Source organism: Pygoscelis adeliae, unplaced genomic scaffold (genome assembly GCF_000699105.1).
Source record: "Pygoscelis adeliae isolate BGI_AS28 unplaced genomic scaffold, ASM69910v1 Scaffold57, whole genome shotgun sequence".
NCBI classification, from domain to species: domain Eukaryota; kingdom Metazoa; phylum Chordata; class Aves; order Sphenisciformes; family Spheniscidae; genus Pygoscelis; species Pygoscelis adeliae.
In genome coordinates, this window is record NW_008825615.1 from 8814486 (window position 1) to 8835300 (window position 20815).

The 20815-nt window shown below is 37.2% G+C and overlaps 1 protein-coding gene across 1 annotated transcript in view; it reads right to left on the reverse strand.

Annotated features, from left to right (window-relative positions):
* The window catches only part of COL19A1 (collagen, type XIX, alpha 1), a 211374-nt gene that overhangs the window by 38589 nt on the left and 151970 nt on the right, over positions 1 to 20815 (reverse strand). The window contains exons 16-29 of the mRNA XM_009333160.1: positions 17572 to 17625; positions 13005 to 13067; positions 12168 to 12212; positions 11183 to 11218; positions 10173 to 10208; positions 10009 to 10062; positions 8738 to 8791; positions 4066 to 4119; positions 2738 to 2827; positions 2352 to 2396; positions 2175 to 2252; positions 827 to 862; positions 672 to 725; positions 530 to 583 (exon numbers count right to left, since the gene is read on the reverse strand). Coding sequence (XP_009331435.1) covers positions 530 to 583; positions 672 to 725; positions 827 to 862; positions 2175 to 2252; positions 2352 to 2396; positions 2738 to 2827; positions 4066 to 4119; positions 8738 to 8791; positions 10009 to 10062; positions 10173 to 10208; positions 11183 to 11218; positions 12168 to 12212; positions 13005 to 13067; positions 17572 to 17625 — 753 coding nt within the window. The remainder of the gene's footprint in view (positions 1 to 529; positions 584 to 671; positions 726 to 826; positions 863 to 2174; positions 2253 to 2351; positions 2397 to 2737; positions 2828 to 4065; positions 4120 to 8737; positions 8792 to 10008; positions 10063 to 10172; positions 10209 to 11182; positions 11219 to 12167; positions 12213 to 13004; positions 13068 to 17571; positions 17626 to 20815) is intronic.

The following is a 20815-nucleotide window of genomic DNA, read 5'->3' on the forward strand; positions in this document are numbered from 1 at the left end:
TGGCCTTCTTGGCCACCTGGGCACACTGCTGGCTCATGTTCAGCCGGCTGTCGACCAACACCCCCAGGTCCTTTTCTGTTGGGCAGCCTTACAGCCACTCTTCCCCAAGCCTCAGATTTCCAAGTGCTACCATTAAACTTGTATTTAAAGACTCTCTGTAAAAACTGATTGAACTGGTTATCATCAGATCTTCAATCTTTTAACAGGAATTATCAAAGTATGCTCCTGAAAATTTGCATTATACAGAACTGCTTCTGACGCTGAAGAACACTATGCCAAGTTATAGCCTGGCAGAAACTCTAGTATACAAACTGTAACACCTGAAAACAAAGTATTTATCCTGTATATGTTAACATAAGTTTAATTTATACTGCAATATAATCAAGTAAAAAAACCCAAAGGATATAATCATTGAAAAATCAAATTAATTTAATCAGTTGGACTTCTAGACTTGCTAGGTTATCTCACCTCCTTTAATTTTAAAATATTTGCACCAAAGCAAATGCACAAGCTTTCTATGTATACGTACAGGATCACCTGGAGGGCCTGGTAGTCCTGGCTTTCCATCTCTTCCTGGAGTGCCCTAGAAACAAATGTAAAATTTGATGGCCTTAAATCACTGATGAGGGACGCATTACTTTTTGCTGTATATATAGAGAACTGTCACTTACATTGATACCAGGGGTACCTGGAGTTCCTGGTAATCCTGGGGGTCCCCTAGGGCCCTAAGAGCAGGAAAGGTCATTTAGGATTTAAGACTACTTTTATTTTACTGTAAACTTCTTAAACTAATGTTTTTTATATTAAAGAGAAAACTTATTCCTACCTGCACACCTGCTGATCCAGTTGGACCTATAGGACCCTGCAAGAAAACTCCAAATAATCAGTAGTTACACTTTTTGGGATAAGGGAGATGAACTTCATAAAAAAATACTGAACGTGGGATCTTGGTGCAGTTTGCATTGCAAGAAAGACTTGCTCTAAGGTTTGGCTTTAAATCCAAATCTAATTTTGCCAAAATTATAGAATTCAAGATTTTGCTGAGGCCCATTTTTAAGGGCAAGTAATACCAAAGAATAATGATCTGTGGTGAAACTTGCTATTTAGCTAGGAGATTCATAAGAAAAGCTGATATTCAACTGAATAAAAACAAATTAGATTATTTAAATATAAATGGGTAATTTTTAAAATTCAGATTTGAAAATATTTTAACTGAAGAAATTATTTTTAAGGTTTATTATTTCAGATTAAGATCTCAGGTGACTCTCTAGTCACCTTTCTCAAACATTTTCTCTCCGTACCTGAGTCCTGTCAATAAACTGAAATGTATCAGCTGACTATGTTGATCTGGACTGAAGAGAGATTGCCCTATTCACCACAGTAGAACTCATGTAATAACATGTACCACCTATCATCTACACCATCAATACCATCAACTTTTTTACTGAATACTCTGAAGACACTGCAGATGGCTTTATGTAAAGGCAATAGAAAGAAGAAACCCGGGAAACAAGCTGAATAACTGAAACAGTTATTGCTGTAAGCTATTTAGTATGAATGCTCTAGATACACTGCATCAACTTGCTTTATGTTTGAATTTAAACTGCGTAGAAATGCGTGAAGCAAGCTGTGCAAAATCAGGACTTTACTATTTCCTGGCATAGTACCTGGCACTGTAAGGTTCTCATTTATAAGCAGTAGACCTAAGCTTGTAATTAGCAGTCATCACAAATGCAAAAGCTAGGAGCTGATGCAAAGCCTTCCATATCTGTTTTACGTGTCTTTGCCTTTTCCAGTACCAGCATGGATTTCAAAATGCCATCATCTACAATGTCGAGTATACCTCTTCTCTTGTACCAGTACTCAGGCTGTATTTTGCTGACAACTGCTAACAATTGTTGCTTAGAAACAGACACAGTCTGAAGATGTCCCAGAAGACCATCACTAGGAAGCTCATCTGTAAAGCAGCCATTGACTCTTTCAGTTCTCCAAGGCTTCCATTTCTCACTTAGCACTAGATCTTTCTGGGTCTGGATAAAGGGAGAAGATGCTGAGTTGGGAGTCAAGTCAGAAGGGAGTTCTTGGCATGGCTTTTTACTACGCTTTGTTTACTTGTTGCAGTTTCTCAGTAATGCACAGTGAAAAGCCCAAATTCTGAGCGTTGGTATACTTACTGGTGATCCCTGAATGCCTATTCCAGGGGGCCCCATCTCCCCAGGTGCTCCTTGTACACCAGGTAGTCCTCTTTCTCCCTGAGAAGGGTACAAGGCTTTCAGTTACAACAGGTCTGAAAACGTAAACTAGCATATTATCTCTTTTCTTTAGAAACAGAAATAATATATTTTTTATACCTTTGGTCCCCGCGGACCTGGGTTTCCAGGGATACCAGTGGGACCCTAAAAAAAGAAAACCAGGAAAAAAACAAATTATGTTTTGAAATCAAAGACACTAGCTGAATTTCATTGCCAAAATTAGCCAGCTTTATAAATAAACTATGACAGATTTACATATGTCTTTCTTGTTAATACCACTGTCACTAGGAGCATGTGTGAGCCTTGCACTATTTCTAGACTGTATTTTAGTGCACTTACAATACCACTATAACATATATTTCAATTTTGAAATTACATCCAAAAAGACACTTGTTCTGATTTCTTTCATTGCACAATAAGAATTCTTTAACAGTTGTCCCTACAAGAAATAAAGTCATAAAAGACTTTTCAGACTATGGACTTACTGGTGTTCCAGGCAGACTTAGTCCAGGAGGTCCCACATCACCTTTTGGACCTGGATGTCCAGGTGGTCCCATAATCCCACCAGGGTCCCCCTACAAGATAAATCTGAATCACTAATTGAAATGTGAGAATTTTCTCTTATGAAAAAACTCTAAATATTATCAAGGTTATCCTAGAAAGTGCCAGTACTTTGAGAAGAAATAGAGAAGAAAAAAATGCCCATATTTTCCTTCAAAAAGTTACAGAAGAGGAGGCATGGACCACACAACCACTAATAGTAATTAGCATTGTCTCGGTTTTCCATGCTTGCAATGCATCTGATCTACATTTCTTTGTTGCCAGGCCCCTAACATGCAGGCTGTCATTAAACCCTGCCAATTAATTCACAGTAACAGCTTCAAACTGTCTCTCTCCAGCTATCTATCCCTACTGCTAAAACCCTGGTCTTCACTGTATTCCGGTTTACACCTCTATTTCTTACTTCAACGCATGCAGCGTCTCTTGCTGCACATCTCTAGAACTCCTCCTGCTTACACAGGTGAATTTGTGCCTTTTATTATGCTGTCCTCTTGTCTTTTACACGCTCCTGTATCATTCTCTGTGATTCTTTCTGAATCCACTACTTCTCATTTTGCAAGACAAATACATTTTTGTCATTATTCCACAGTTATTTTCTTCTCCTGCCTTTTCATCGGCTCACTTCTTCAAACTATTAATGGACTTTATTAGTTTCCCTTGTACCCCACAATGTGTAAATACCATAACACATCACATAGCTCACAGTATGTGTATATCCTCTTTTCTTCCCTTCTCTACATTCAACGTATACACACATACCATTTTTAACTCTTGCTGATGTAGCTGAATTCTAACTAAGGGATTTCTACACAGCAAAATACAATGCCATAAAGAGATCCCAGCCTTGGCTCACATCTGAGAGAGTATAGCTGCCCCAGTACTCTGCCAGGAGGAGTATGTCTGACTGTGGAGTGGGATTTTACACATTAGTCTGGTTAGGACGCTACACTGAAAAGGCTGTTCTGTGGTCAGGACCTGAACTGACATTTCTGCACTGCACAGATTTAATGTAAGAGCCCAATGCAACCTCCTTGAAATATTACTTAAATTATGAATCTAAAGAGCAATTGGGTTGCCAAATTGGCCTGCAGCATCTCCAAGGAGCAGACAGGGGGTTGCTGCTTGTACATTTTAAAATCAATTCATAAAGCAGCCACACAGATGCACTACAGAAGGATGGAAGGTTACTTCAGAGGTGACAGTCTAATATGCTCTAACATACCAAGCTTAATTAAAAACACTTAAAACATACCTTGTCACCTTTAACTCCTGGGTTTCCTGGTACCCCATGCTCTCCTGGTAAGCCCTGGAATTAATAAAAATATAATTGTACATTTTTATAGCTATTCCCTTAAAGATTATTTAAAATTACAGATGAAAATGAGTTGACACTGGATTATTTACTGTGCATTAGTATTGACCCAAAATGTTAAAGACTACAAGTTAATGAATGTTTCTTTAATCAAATATATGAATCATTTTTCTTTAAGTTGAAATGTAATAACCAAGATTATTTTCTGGACCCTATCAGGGCAGAATGGCAGAGACTGACAGGTTTATTTCTTCAATCTCAAAATAATTCCAAGACTTGAAAATCAATCATTTTTTCAAGGAAGGCAGTAACAGGTACAAACTTGAGTTTAAAATAACTGTCGCATCCTTTTTGCCTATGAAGGGCTGCATGATATCCTACACTAGTTAATTATTCAAATTTGTATCTTAAAAGCCTCAATGATTTCCTACTCCTGCACGTTATTTAATCTACCAAATTCCTTTAAAATGTTTTAGATATTTAATGGACAGATATTTTCAGCAAAATAAATATATTCCATCCTTTCTTTTGTCTAAATCTTCTCATCTTTCACATTTTGATTTTAACTTCAATATGTTCCCTTGCCCTTTTCATGATGGATTTGTTATAAATGCAGAGAAATGAAATAGATTAAAATCTAAATAGAAACTATTTAAATAATAGGGAAGGTTAAATTGTGTTCTCTTACTAAACTGTAACAAATACAGAAAACTTTTTGCATAACCCTTCAATGCTATTCAACCAACTATTGTATCAAGCATTTCATTAAGAATGCCAGTAACTTTCATAGTAAATGATAAAATTGTCAAAACTAAACAGTAAAATCTAAGTATGATACTTAATCCCGAATGGAAAATTAACTTCCTGAGGAAAGGACAAAGAAACACATATTGTTTTTATTTTTCTTCACAGTGTAAAACATAGTTTTGTGAACACGGACATATGAAGGATGACAACATTTTCATGCCAGTAGTGAGGGTTCAACAGCTGTGTGTTTGCTTTCTCTGCTGTACTCTGTCCTTAATACAGACAGACAGCTACTTGTTTCACCCAGCCATGAAAATTAAAAGCATAAGGAAAAAAAAAAGTACCGTAATGAAGAACATTCTGCTTATACCAATACAAAATCATTATAAGAATATATGGAAGTTTAAATTTACTGATTATGGATCAGACATCATGTCCTACCATATTCCCTTTTGATACCGACATAAAATGTACACAGTCTATCTTCTTTTCTAAGGATTTCTCAGGGTTTTTTTTTGGTTGGACCAAGCTTAAGGGATATCTTAGGAAAGGAAAGAAGCAAGTCTTATCTGCTGGACAACTCTTTGATGACGTAAGTGAAAGTAAAACAATTTTCAACCTTTCATAATTCTTATCATGCTGCATAAGATGAATTATTATATTAGTTAATCCATAACGTTTCATCTTTAGAAGATAAAACAAAACAACGAGCCTGGAACTATATACATGTTTCTACAATATGTTTAAATATATGTTTTTATATACTAGAATTGTGTGTACAAATATGAGTCTTCAAGATCATCTATATCTAGGATCTACATATATATAGTATTTATCTCCTCATAATGTCACTTGATCAAAGATCCAGCAGAACAGCAGTTTCAAAAGCAGCAATTATGAACTCAAGTGGGATGATGGCAACACAAGCCAAACAGCAACACAGTATTTTGTTATCTTTCACAGTAAGATTGGGGATCTATATGTAAAAATAGAACCACAGCAGAAAACGCTTACAAATTATTGTTATAGAAGACAGGTAAAGTTAGACACAATTTAAAAAATGTGTGCCTCAACTGAGTAGGAAAATAAGGTATAAAGAAATGGTCAATAAGTAACACAGTACAAAATGATTACATGCAGATCTGAATACTAGTTTTTTTCTCTGCCAGGAGCTGAAGATGCTGTACTCCAGCTGTCACTTTGCTTATATCCCTAAGACTTTTAACAGGTCAACAATGAAAAGTCTGCCAGCTGTGTACCACTCAGAACTGTATTTTAATATTAATAAAGTATATGACTTAAAAATCTGCTCAAATTAAGATTTCTCTTCCACAAAGTAGTCTCAGAGCGTGTGTGAAAAGGCCTAAGACAAAATGCAGCAACACCAGCTCCTAGATGCTTCTGTTTGTAGAAATAAGATAAAAACCAAAACCAACCCATAGAGCAAAGATCAAAATCCCAGTTCTTTTCAGGTGAATGACTTAACTGCTAGGCTAAAGCCTAGCTCTCCACTGTCTGCTTTTCTTGGTCCACTTCTTGGATCTAACCACTCAATCCTCCAAAACGGTACTTAAAACCCATTTTATGGTTTACGGAGGAAGGGAGGGAGGAGAACCAGGGAGAGGGGGTAGGTGCCACTTGTTAGGTTATGTGACACCACCACTGTTGTGGACTGAAACCTAATTTCAGTTTACATGGGGGATTAGGCAGAACAAACCTGCCTGCACACCTAAAAAGAGATTGCGCCATAATTTGGAAGGGAGACAGGCAGCCACCTCCTCAGAATAGGCTGTCTGCCATATTGGGGTGTCAAATCAAATGCCCAGGGAACTTTTAAGCTTAGTATAATGGTGCCTAATAGTTTAAGGTGTTTCCTAGAGTATTCAGACTGGGTTGAAGTTTCACCCATGCTCTTCCTGCCCAGAGGCACAAGGGTTACAGGTATGCTGGATCTCAGGGGAGGCCCCTACCAGTTTGAGGGATCCCGACTGGCCAGCAGACCCATCAGTCTGTTGCCCAGCGGCATAACGGTTACAGGTACACTAAAACCCCTATGAAGGAGGCCCCCATCATCTTAACAAACCCCAACCAGTTGGCAGACCTGCATGTGGGGCACCCAAAAGCGTAATAACTAGAGGCACATTAAAACTCTGCTGAGACCCTCCACTGCCTCGACAATTCCAACCCATCAGTTTTGCACACACAGGCATAAAGGTTACGGGCACACTGCATCTCTGATGAGGTGTTCTGTCTCCCCCAGCTCCTCCTGGAGGGCCGCCCTCAACAGGCCATGATGTCAATGTCAAGGTTCAATAAACTATCTGTATCCTGCTTCTGACACCATCTGACAGCCTGTAGTGGATCTGGATATTGGGGTTTATTTAAGAACCACTGAGATGAGAGCTTTTACCCTTCTTGATTATCTCACACTCTCACTCTCACTTGTTCCCCTGTTAGCATTATGTTCATTGGATCCTGACTTCCCTTTCCAGCAGGGAGATTGTTGCTCGTCCAGGATGGTTGGGCAGCAAGTTGTCTTGGTTTGTGTTGTGCAGCTGCTCAAAGTTACCAGTCTCAGGTAAGGTCCCTGGCAATTGTTAGTGGCTAAGGTCCCTGGCAATTGTTTCCATGCATCTCCCCGATCTCCACGACCTTCCCCCACTTCCAGGATCTTTCCTCCAGCCAAGATCTTCCCCTTCTTTCTTGAGAGACTGCTCTTTCCTTTCAGGAACCCTCCTATTTTGGCACCGCTTCTTCATCCAGGTACCCTCACCCCTTGGTTCTTGCCATCTAAATAGTCTATGTGCAGAAGCACAACAGGTGATCAGCCTCCAAATTGGTGAGTCTGTCTCCTGTCTCTTTATTAACTGGAGAGCCCGGGATGTGCCACTTTTGTTCAGTCCAGGTGCTACGAAAATTTAAAAGCAGCCCCTACTGTTGCATCTAACAAGTAGTGGGCTTCTGCTTGAGAGTTCAACAGTTCAGGTTTTGATGTTCTGGCACGGACATACAAACACACACTATCTGCCACCTGTCAGTGCTCAGAAATTAAGCTATTTTTCACCTATGGCAACCATATAATGCCTTTAGGTACTTTATGACTGTCAGTTAGCCTCTGCACAATTAAATTGGAGTATCAACCGACAATCGTAAGAATAATCTCTCATTCCTGCAGAAGTATTTTAGTAATTTAGTCTATTGAACAGTAATTAAAAAAGTTTTCTATTATATTTTTTCCAACCAATACTTCTACTCTGGCTAAAGATTTTAATATTGTCCCTAGTTTTAACGGAATTACGTCTTGCTCTGAATATGAGCTTTACTCATAAACCTGACCTAAATTCTAAGATAATAAACATAATTGTTTATTCTGTTCACCTTATTAATCTTTACCCCTTTTACAGGAAGTAAAACAATTCAGAATAATACAAAACCATAGACAAATAAGGAAGGCCATGTATTTAAATCCTTGGGGGTACTCTTACTTTCCCTGTTTCTTCTCATTTTGCTCTACACACAGTCCTTTCCAGCTCACGATGTAACATTATTAAAACTTTGCTAGAGATTTGTTTAATTTTCACCTACTCCTGTGAGATGAGTGATTTTTATAGAGCTAATTATCTGTGAATCAGACAAATTAGTATTATCATTCTTACTTGTTCAGATGGTAACACAAGGACAAAGAGAACATAAGCAAATAGCAGAACTCCATCCTGAGGCATCCCATACTACTGTGCTTCAACACCTGATTGCTATAGTACCACCCACAAAAGGAGCACCTATGATAACTTCTGTGGTACTGCTTCACTGGCTAGCTGTTCACACACCACAGTTCTACAGCTTGGTGACACTGCACGATACATACAACTTCTCCTGGCAGTCCCCTGGGTCCGACAGGTCCTGGGGGTCCTTGCAGTCCCTGTGAAATGATATAATACGCGCTTCAGGTAAAAGTCAATACACCTGTTGTAATTCGGTGTAAAGTGTTCTCATATATAAATAGATTAAAACATCTGGCATTAAGAATTATCTTCTACCTGGAGTAAGACGTACAGAGTTTGCTCATTCTCCTTTAACCTAACGTTTAGTCCAATAAATCTTTGGGACTGATATGTACAAAATCCAAAGTATGTATACAAAGCAAATACAAGTAAATACAAAGGCACTACCTAAAAGGAAAGACAAAACAAAAGGAGTAAATCAAGATTTTCTCCCTCAAGGCACAGATCTAGAAGTGATTTTTTAACTACATGGTAGGTGTTCCTTCTCTTTTTGGAATAGATCTCATCAGAAGGACTCCAGAGCACCAAAAGAAAAGGAGATTGAGATGTAGAGATAAAAGGATGACTTGGTGCAAACCCTAATGATCCTTTGGATCTCTATGAGCCTCTTTGGAAGGTATACAGTGTGAAGGTGACCTAGTTTTCCACTGCAGTAACAACAATCATTTCAGTAGCTCCTACCAAGGAAGGACATTAGCCTCCAAAGAGCAGTCTAAGGAGTTAGAGTGGAGAATCATTTTTAAGACCACAGTTTCATGGACCTTATAGCTGCATCTATTCCCCCTGGGACTTCTTTTGATGATCTAAGGAAATTGGGTACTATCATACCCAACAAGAATAGTGTTGGGTGGAGGTTACATTTTCACAGTTTCCAATTCTACCTTTATTTGATACAATTCAAGGCATCATGAGAGATTCTCAAGAACATTTGTGCTTCAGTTACTTTCTTGAAAGCAAGGCAATGACTACTTTGACATTACTTGCAGTCTCATAGGATTAAACATAGGAACTGCTAATGTACTGGCAGTGGTTACTCCTTGACTCACTGATGGATAAAGAGAATACACCCATCTACCGGTGGATTTGTAATTGCAAAATGGGTGCTCATATTCTTGAGTGACCAAATAACATTTGAGCTTTGCATAAATATTCCTTGCTGAGTGATGCTGAGATCAACAAGAATTTTATGAACTAAAAGTGAAATAGCCATGATCCATGCACAAACTTTTGATATAAACTATTTGCATTCTCTGCCCTTTAATACTAGCTAGAGAGTTGATAGCATTCAGAGTCCTCTTATATAACAGCATAGAATGTAATGGCTGTTAATACCACAAAAATACCTTTCACCTACCTTTGATCCTGGATTTCCAATAAGACCAGGTGGTCCAGGGTCTCCTGTTTCACCCTAATGATATTGTTTGAGAAAATAAAAAAAAATCCAGACTTACTTTTATGTCTCCCAGCATCAGCTATGTACACCAGTGATGTATATAGTGTGTACAAGCCAAAAAATACCTTATTTCCTTTTGATCCCTCCATTCCAGTTTCTCCCTGAAAATAGCAGGTACAACTGTAAGAAGTTAAAACTTGAACTAAGATCAACTAAGAGTTTAATTTGCTATCTTCAAATATTATAATATAGTTTGCAAAATTAACAAATATTGAGAAAGCATGAAAGAATTTCTCATGCCTTGTGCAAATTCTGAAAGGCATTCCTCTTTCAAATGAATTGTTTGCAGGTTTTCCTAGTGTTTTAAAGAAAAATTGTTTGAAAACACCACATTTGCTTAAGAGCTTCTCCAGTCTAAAGCCTATTCTTCACCACTAAATCTATTCTTCACCACTAAATCTCTACTGGTGACACAGTATTCATCTCCAAAACCACACATTGTTACAGTATGCCTCATTTTGGTTATTATAATATGTTAATCACAAGTATCTGAGCAACCTTCAGTTGTGTATTAAACAACATAACTAGCTTTTGTCAAATGTCATAAGAGAGGACAATAGTTAATTAAAAATAAGCAACACATGTAAACAGACTCTTACAGAATGAGTGTTCTGAAAATATCCCCCAAAATAACAAAAAAATGATGCACACATAAAATGGCTATAAGAAAACTGCCTGGTGCTAAATGCCACACTGGAAACTGGTAAAACAATTAAAAATAATACAGTTCAGCCCACATATAATTTTGTGAAATAACTGAAAGAAAGAACGAACCTTCAGGGAACAAAAAACCCATGTACTTTAAACTCAGTTCATGGATTGTATCAACTGCAGAAATGCTGAAGAACAGGGCATCTCTGGTTTTTATTTATAAAATAAATAAATTGTGTGAACTTGATGCATGTGTAAGAAGGAGACAATATATATGCTATCCCCCATAACCTCTGAATCTAATGAAAGTGTACAAAGAAAAGAATTACAACATGAATACAGTATGAAAATCATATATACAGTATGAAAATCATATTAAATGTAAATTATTCACATCATCAGTTCAAAACATAGCTATACTTACTGGATCTCCCTTGTCCCCTTTTTCAGAAGGCTCTCCCTATGGAAATATAGGGAAGATGTTAACACAGATTTATTTCAAATGGTAAATAGTACATATGTCTGGTTTTGGTGAAGAGTCCTTGAAAAGTGTTGTTGTTTTTTTAAACCTATATAAGTATACGGACTACAAAAGTTTACTTGAGGGATGATGTTGATTTAATGACAAGACCATGACATGCGTAATCCTTTCAAGCAGGAGCACAAGGGAGGGTCAGCAACAGGAACTAAAAAGAGTGACAACGCGTACAAATCTGACAAATTCTGAAACACAAGTGCTTTATAAAACACAAAATTATGAATCTGTCATATCGACAGAGTAAAAAAAGTTTCTGCCTGCATGAAAATTGTTTATACACAAGGATATGACCAAAGAACCCAACTGGAAGCCTAACAGCTGAAGGGCAAAATGCCTCTTCTTCAGTGGATGAAGAACTGGGTACGTCACATGTTCCTAGAAAAACACAATACATACCTATTCGTTCCCCCCCAATCTTTCTGGAAAATTTAAGCTTAAACTAGAAGATATTAAATTAGGAAGTTTATTTATAAATTTTAATAATTTAAAGACTCCTGTTTTTTCATATAGGTATTGAAGATCACATTTGTAACTTGAAAAAGTATGAATGGTGTCTAATTCGTGAGGCAATCACTGGTCATAAACTTATATAAACATAATTTTAAACTGGTATTCAGTAAAAGTCTGAATGTGTTTAAAGTTAAGGACTTTGTGAGCTGTTGGAACAGGGAAATGTACTTTCATACGTAAATGCTCTCTCAAGGAGGGGCTTAAGTAAATTACTAAGGACATTCAGAGACTGACAGCTTTTCTGATGCCCAAATATATTTCCTTGATCCTGAGTATATTTTTCCAAAATTTGATTCATAATCAGTACATTCACCCACCTTCTAGTAGCACACATAAGCACAGAAGTAAGGAATTAATTTACCTTTTCTCCTTTTGTGCCGGTCATTCCCAATTCTCCTTTTTGACCCTTTTAACAAAATAAATTATATTTAAAACCTTTTATATTCTAACAAATGCAAATAAACTCTTCCTCTCCTTCAACTGTACTTTGTTCTGGGTAGGGCACAAAATCTTAACTTCTATTGCAATGGAAATCTGAGATTTAAACATCTGCAAATTAATTTAAATGCCTGTTTTGTATAGCAGATCTGCAGGCTTCTCAATAAAAAACGGTGTCAATCCTGTGACATATCCAGAGCACTTGTCTCTTCCAAGTTTAAAAGGCATCCAATTGTTAAAAATTCATTCCATTGTTTAAACAGGACAGATGCCTATAAACAACATACTGTCATATGGTGTGGATTCAGAATTTGACCTCCACGTAATTTTTAGAGGCTGACTATAAGTATTTCTGGTATAGCAAGTCCCATCGCTACAGAGAAACTGCTTTAAATATTCATGATTTACTATTAAAAATATTTTCTGAATTTCAACTTTTTTAGAGTCTTTACCCCCTAACCGGCAGGCCAGCTCATTTGACTTCTCCTCAGACAGTGTTATAGAAACCACACACAATTCTTCCTGCATTTTCCCTTTCTGGTTATCATATATGAGAGGAGAAAGGCTCACGTGCTTCACCTGCAGGAAAGCATGATGAGTTGCAATATTGGACTACACAGATAAAAGAGCCAGTCACATCTAAAATCTATTCCTTCAAAGACCATTGTGATAAATCAAATAAAATATACTGTGTTAAGGGTGGCAGAGACAGGTTAGACAGGCACTTTGAAATTTCTCCAAATTCATCCAAAATGCTTACAATGTCTCCCTTCTGGCCTTTAGGTCCAGGGGTCCCAAGTAATCCTAGTAGTCTTGCATCACTCTGGGAAGAAATATCACCATAAAGATCAGAGAACAGAACATGTCACCGTTTATTTACAGTAACAATTTATTTACCATAACAATTTCATGTAATTTACCAGTATGTAAATTCAGAAGTCCTAATTTACTACTAGAAAGGGATACTAAATGCCTACGCAGTACATCTAAGTAATGTATTGCAGCAACACATCCTTTGTCATGCATTCATACTCCAGTCAGACTAGCAGAAGATGAACAAAAGCATAAAAAGGAAATGTTGATGTTGAATATTGCTATGCAAATCTGTGTTGGTTTTTTTCTTAACTCAATGCAAAGAGCATATTTTTATGCTCGTTATTACAGTACATTTCTCAAGTATGTTAGAAAAGAACAATAAAAATCACTTCTATGACAAAAACACAAGCTTTGTACTTTTGAGCAGCATGAAATGTAAAATAGAACTAATTTAAGTCTACTACAGCAGTGAGACAGAAGGAGAGGGAATGAATACGATCAACAGGCTCCTCACACTGCTCCTCAAAGAAAACAGATGGATTTAAGGACCAGGGGTGCAGGTTGTATACTTGCTCAGGTATTATTGCACTGCATCTATTTACTCTTCCGTACAAGGTAAAGACACAATAAAATACAAAGCAAACGGTTTCCTCTTCACAAAGCCAGGCTCAGACTACCTAAGGGGAACATGTTTTCTTCTAATGACAATGGAAAAAGCAACAAAACCAATGACCCTGAAAAATGAGCTCGAGTCTGACCCAAGGAGTCCAAGACCTAGAACATCTGCCACTGGGCTGAATGGGAACCCTGAGCAAGCCAACTGCCCTTGCCATGTTCCAGTTTCCATCTCTCTAAAATGGGAGAACATCACGATGAATAAAAGTGCCATTTACACTCTGTTAATATTTTCAGAAGTTGATAACTGAATGTAACCTGAATAAAATTCATAATTATTTTACAAATGTTAATGTCCTGAAGGGTCTTCTTCAGTGTTTAGGGTTTGTAACATTGCTACTACCCTAATTATCAAAATCAGCTCCAGAGCAAGAGGCAGATACCCAAAGAAGGGAACCTGAGTATTGCTGAGAAGTAGTTGACTACTGCTTGACTGAGAACAATCTAGGTGTCTGTTATTATGAATATACTGTAAGTTACGGCTTCTTCTGAGTTGTGCATTTCTTTTGCATACATGCAGGAAAAAAAAGGGTGTTAGAGCAAATAACTACTTTTATGGTCTCTGCATATTTATAGGTCATTTGCTCTTTACAACAAAATGCAAGTAAAATATGCCAAAGAAAAAAAAGCTTAGAAAAGTAATAATGAATTATTCAAGAATAATCTATAATTATTATGAATTATAATGATTTTGAAACATTTCCTGAGCAGATTGTGATGTAGTTTCTATTGCTTTGTGTTGTGGTTTCATTTTTATTTTTACATGTCGGAGAACATTTTAGATTAAACTGATCTGTATGCCCTTTCCAAAGATGTTTAGAAGCAGGTTTGACCGAAGTGACCTTCTATCTATGCATGGAAAACTGGTAAGCAAAAAAGATGACAAGCAGAGGCCTTGAAAGCCCAGGCAAAGGATGATAACAGAGGCCCGAGAGTGTATAAACACAAATCACGAGGCATCATTTACCAGTCACTGAAGGAATGTAACCTACAGAGCAGGGCAGAACCAGTTTCTTGGCATAACGAAGAGAACAAAATGCATGTATTGAACAAATGCAAAGCATCTCATTTACGCTGAAAGTGCGAAAGACATAACAAGAAGGAATATAAAAATAGTCACACGCTTTGCAAGAACAGGCACAAAGGAAGAACGATGAGGAAAAATGCTCCAGCACTGTCTCCCGCCCCATTAAGGATCAATGCTACTACTTATCCTCAGCAGGTTCCCCTCACCTTCGTTAAAGAAAGACTGCTGTTCTTGGTTGGCCATTCAGCACAGTTTGCTGTTGCAGTCAGCAATTGTATTTATAGTGCTCTCTTTCACTGTATACATGGATCAAGTAAATTATGCTTTTAAAAACTTGCACTCCAGCCTCCTTACACAACAAGGTGATTGATACTGAGCCAGAAAAAGCTTGGTTGCAACAAATCATATAAAAACATTGTACAATCACAACTACTCATTGATACCACACAGAAATCAGAATTGCAAATAATCTGCTAAGAAACAGAGAAATTATAGATAAAAAAGGCATTATTAACTATGATGGGTCTTAAGATCTCTCTCACTGATCCCCCACACTTCTTGGTAGCAGTTTCTCATGATTACTAGAAACAATGCAAAGAAGCCATACTAATATCTTCAGGAAAAAAAAGGTACTAAAACCTCTATAGCAACAAAAATGTGGTCACAATTTAAACACTTTAAAAAACGAACCTGAAAGAAGACCTTGTGAGATCCTTGAGAACATGCATAAAATGTTGGAAAATTACAAGACCGTTTCCTGTGGTGTAAGGAATCTCAAAAACCTCAGAATATCACTGAAATATCATCTTACAAATGCAAATAATTGAGGCACATTGCAAATTATATACTGGAATGTGAAAGATTGCTTGGTTCCTCCAAGGTGCAGTGAACAAAATCAGCACTCCTCATACTACGTAAGAGTGTGGGGAAAAAACGAAAGTTACTGGTGCGTACATCTGCCTAAATGAATAATCAATGGCAAAGCAGACAACCTGTCCTTGTCTTTGATGACCTCTTTGATGTCTTTGCCTTGTCGTTGATGGGAATATCCTGTTCCCATCATAAAATGTATAGAAACTAATATGTTTGCTGTAGCAGTTGGAGACTTAAGTTGACTCTAGGAAGATCTGAACATGTAGTTACAGAAAGTTTGCGTATTTAAAACCTGCTACTTGAATCAGAAAGCCATCTCCTCTCTCATCTCAAACCAAACAGCTTTTCCTTGTTGAACAGTTAATTGCTTGTGACAGAGTCATTAAAATCTTCAAACTAGACAGCTGAAGGAAGAAGAAAGTTGGTAAACTGTATGGGATTTAAAAGATAATTAACTTATAGACACAGAGCAGCTGGTCTACATTTTTCCAGAATATTGTTAATTAGGAAATGTAAGTCACCTTAGGAATTCTTAGAGCCTTACAATGATAAGAAATGTGATTTTTGGAGACAGATGCTTGCCAGTTCCTGAAGATCACCACTGTTTGTATTTCCTCCTGCAGAATTAACCTTAAAGGCACTATCAGAGTAAGAGAGATTAATAGTCCAGAGGCGGGGAATGAATTACAATAAATATGGTATTGATAGAAGAAACAGGGCTGGTATCAGTGAAAGCTGTCTTTGGCAGGAAAAGAAAACTGGTAAGAAAACGAAAGGTAAAAACCCAAAATATAGAAAACTTCAACACATATGAAATGGCAGACCAAAACCAGAAACAAGGTCTCCAGGTATGAAAATGTCCCTGTCCAGGACAGCATATAAAACTATGCCTAATTCCTAATCCACGTTTGAAGGTGATATACTGATTTGGAATGGATTAAATATCAGAAATAGAGAAATCACTTCAGTGATAAAAGCAATTGGAAAGATATGTTTGACATGAATTTCGCTCCAGAATCGCTATTCAAAAAAAGATTTTAGTACTCATATGGGTATGTTACATAAGAAAAATATCCTGAATTCACCTGCTCTTTATAGTTATGCATTTTAATATTAAAAGAAATGGATGTCTTTCAGGTTTGACCCGCATGACTTAAGGTGTGATACACACAGTAACCTTTGTATTAAGCAAATATTCCTGTAATACTGCTTCATCAGTCTTTGAATGAAACACGATTTTCTAATCAGATAAGTTATGTACTCACTTTGGCACCAGTTAAGAAAACTGGCGTGATCTTTGAATTACGATGCTTTACAATGGCAGACACTACCACCACTTAAATGATTCGAAAAATCTGTGGTAAGAATTTAAAAGCTCTGTCACATAGAACACTGTCCTACGCAATTTTAACTTTTTTCTATAAAGTGCTTGTAGCTGCAGGAGATTCTATAATTAAGACAGTATTTTCATTAGTCTGTAATACAAACATAAGGATAATTCTCATGGATTGCTAGCAGATCTTTTAAAAGCATGTTTCCTTGTCTTTCTATTCTACTCTTAGGATCATGACAGGTAGGTCAAGAAAGAAAAAATGTCATGTACGGTTTAGAGCAATTAGGTTTAGAAATGGGGAGCTGGTGCTTTATGCTAACAGCTAGGTGGTCCACCCACCTCCTTTTTGAGATATACCAGGCAAAAATATGTGAGTAGAAGATGGATGGGAGGTAAGACACATGGCAACAGGATAGATGACACAGTGGGTATGACTGAAGTGTGGACTGAGACTATACAGGGATGCAGAAAGGGGACAGGGAAGGATCTACCTTTTGGATTAATTTGGAATGTGGTTCACAGGGATCAAAACTGTGGTCATTTCTACCTTAGATACTTCGTAGTCATGAACACACACACAGACACTGTATCAAATCTCCATACCTCATTATAATGCTTGTTCAATGAATCCAGAATTCCTTTTAGTCCAGAAGGACCCTATATGGAAAAACATGCATCAGAAGGTCATTTTAATTTCAGTATTGTTATGTTTACATACCTGTATTCAAAGAGCAGTGGTCATGTAAAAGTGTTTAGATTTTTATTTGATTATACAGTAAATTATTTTCTGTAAGTTCATTATATCTTTTTTTCAGGCACAGAGGAGAAGCAGAGTCAGTTTCTAAATCCCTGAGTTTTGAAAACTGGCAACTTCTTTTGGAGTGAATCGGTCTGTCAGAGAAGGCAGAGGTGACATCCATATCAATTTTAATATGACTCCCTTCTGGTATGAGCAGCATCTTTGTTCTGCAGCATTTTAAAACTCTTTCCACTAACTCAAAGCACAAGTTTTGATGTAGAAGCAGCTCCTAGTGTGAGTAAACAGCTAGATTTTTAACTTAGAGTACAGAAAGTTAAATTGAGGAATGCCAGAATTCTCCAAAATACTAACTTCCTGGTTTTATTAGCATTGCAAGTTTATACTTACACACACACCTTTCATCAAGAATTTCAACAACGGAAAAGGAACTTCCTACGCAAATGCAGGCTTAGGATGGAGAGATTAAAAAACATGTGCTTGGGAAAAATAAAATATTTTTAGACATAATCTGCCATAAACCAGGCCCTCAATGAGATTTTAAAGTGTTGTAAATCAGGGCAGGTCACAAAAAGTTCAGTTAAGACCTTATGAATTAAAACTCAATTAAATTTTCAAATTAGCATGGTATCTCTCCAAAGATACTAAGATACAAAGTTGAAATTTTCACATCATGCTGTATGAACTACAGCCACTCATGATGGCTATAAGAAACATTTGACTACATTAGTAAGATTACAATATACTCAGTTAAGTCACCTGGTCTGAATGACCTGCATTTAACAGAGACAGGGCACAAAGACAACTCTCCTCCTCTGGGGCTTTTTATAGTTACAGACAATTTACCCTCTGCAGCTTTTGTGTTAGTGGGGAAAATGTAGCTGGCATACATGCACCCTAAAGACTGCTTTAGGAAATTGAATTCTCTTCAGTTTTGAAAAGGGTTGTTCCTCAAAAAAATGGAGGCTGTTTATCAGTCAGAGATGCTATGTCAGAGATTAGTCAGAATTTTTATCGCACATTTTAATTTTGTATAAGGTCTTTGTTAATTGTTTTATGTGCACTGTTTTTATACATACATCAGACGACACAAATATTCTGGTGTTATGCATTGTAACAAGAAAACAGCTTTCTACACTTTCAGAATAAGAATCTATTGAAAATTTCTCCCAATTTCATGCTAAAGCATCTACAAAACTATTACAGGAAGTCAGGGATCAAAATCATTTCTCACCCAAGATACAAATTGGTCAAGATGAAAATACCATTGTTTTCAACTGGTTAAGACTTTCGCAACAAGAACTGCTGTCAAATTCATAGCAGTGCAGCAGCAAGACTCCAAAGTATTCCTAGAAAAATTGAAAAACCTTCTATCCACTGATTTAAGCTAGAGATCCAAGGAAAATACTGAAATGCTATGTATTCTGGGTCAATATAAGCTGAATAACTAGTCACTATACTTTTCTAAGGAGGACCTCAACTATTTACTACTTCAGAGTTGCTCCTGTAAAAACCACCGGTCAATTCAGGGAGAAAGATGATGACAGGAAGAGCAATGATTTTGTCACAGGTGGCATTCCTCATATCTGATAATTTCGTATCTGTATAGAAGATGCTGCTTGTGAACTGAATATGACAGACAATCCTTGTTATTTGATACCTTTGCATCACGGTAACAGTTGTAAGGGTCACTAGGACATAGTAAATGGATTCATGGAAGTAGTGTAGCTCAACTTTTAGAAAATAATAGCTCTTACGAGTAAGGGAACTCTGACTATGGCTGGAAGGACACATGATACTGTCACAAAGCTAAAACTGAAAAAAAGCATTTCTGTTTTCAGAAAAGCATCATTCTCTTGGTAGGATAGATTAGTGTTGGTTTAAGAATAACCAGCTTCATGCAAAGAATATTAGGTCTTCACAGATGTTATAATTGTCACAGTAGTTTAAATGTATTTTTGGGTGGACAATTAGTAATAAGAAGGAAAATCACTGTGTAGGAGGCATGCTCTTGTCCCATCATCAGAATATAGTAAGAACATGGAGCCTCACAGCAATGACTCATGAAGACTGGAGAAGGCTTTCTTTCACTAATGCAATTATTCTGCAGAATTTGTTAGCACCTTTGGAGGCGGGCAGGAGAGACCGTAGACAATTTCAAAACAGGAGACTTGTAACTTGTTCTCCTCCAGGAGGCTCTCTCTTCAGGAAGTTCACCTTTTTCAATGTGTACAATTCCTGCATCTCTAACTGGGAGTAACGAGTCACAAGGCTGGTTCCTAAGTCCCAGTAGCAGGCTACGCTGATGAACGATTACTAAAAGCTTGGGAATTACCACAATGTAAAGTACTTGCATAAAAAGTAAGACACCAGTTTGGTGATATTGATTATGTGATAAAATGAGATAGCTACTTTGAGGATGCACATCCTGAGGGTGGTATAATTTGGCTCCTATGTAATCATATTTTGAAGTGTTCTGACAAAGCATTTAAATGAGGTAGGTCATGATTTGCATTCTGACAGAAAAGCCTTCTCTGGCAAGATGCATCTGCTCTCTAAGAGTGCACAGAATGGCAAACACACAGTTTTCCCACATGTAGAAGATGATTCTGCGAAACCCTGATGGCTCTCCTTACTTGTAAAGGTACTTCCCTTGAGGCAGTGAACTTCAAAAAGGTGAGAAACAGAACCATGATTTTGATTAACCAAACAGACTGCTACTTCTTTGGGGAAAAAAATTCAATCTGATGGAAACTAACTAATAAAAGAGAGACAATCACAAAGTTTCCATGGAGTCTGAAGGTATAAAAAGCTAGGAAGATGGTAAAGCCAAATTAAAGTCAAATAGGCAAAAGTTATTAAAACCAATGGATAAGTCAGTAAGACCTGGCAGAACATTATTGCAGCATACCAGAATGAGACAGGTGTGTTCTGAGACATCATCACTAAATTATGAAATATGATCCTATGTATTTTACTGTGATTACATTGTTACAGAAAGACAGTGGTACTTAAATATTAGGGGACATCACAAAGATTTGGAAGCCTCATGAAACATCACAGGTGCCTCACTTCCTCTTTGTTCCCCAA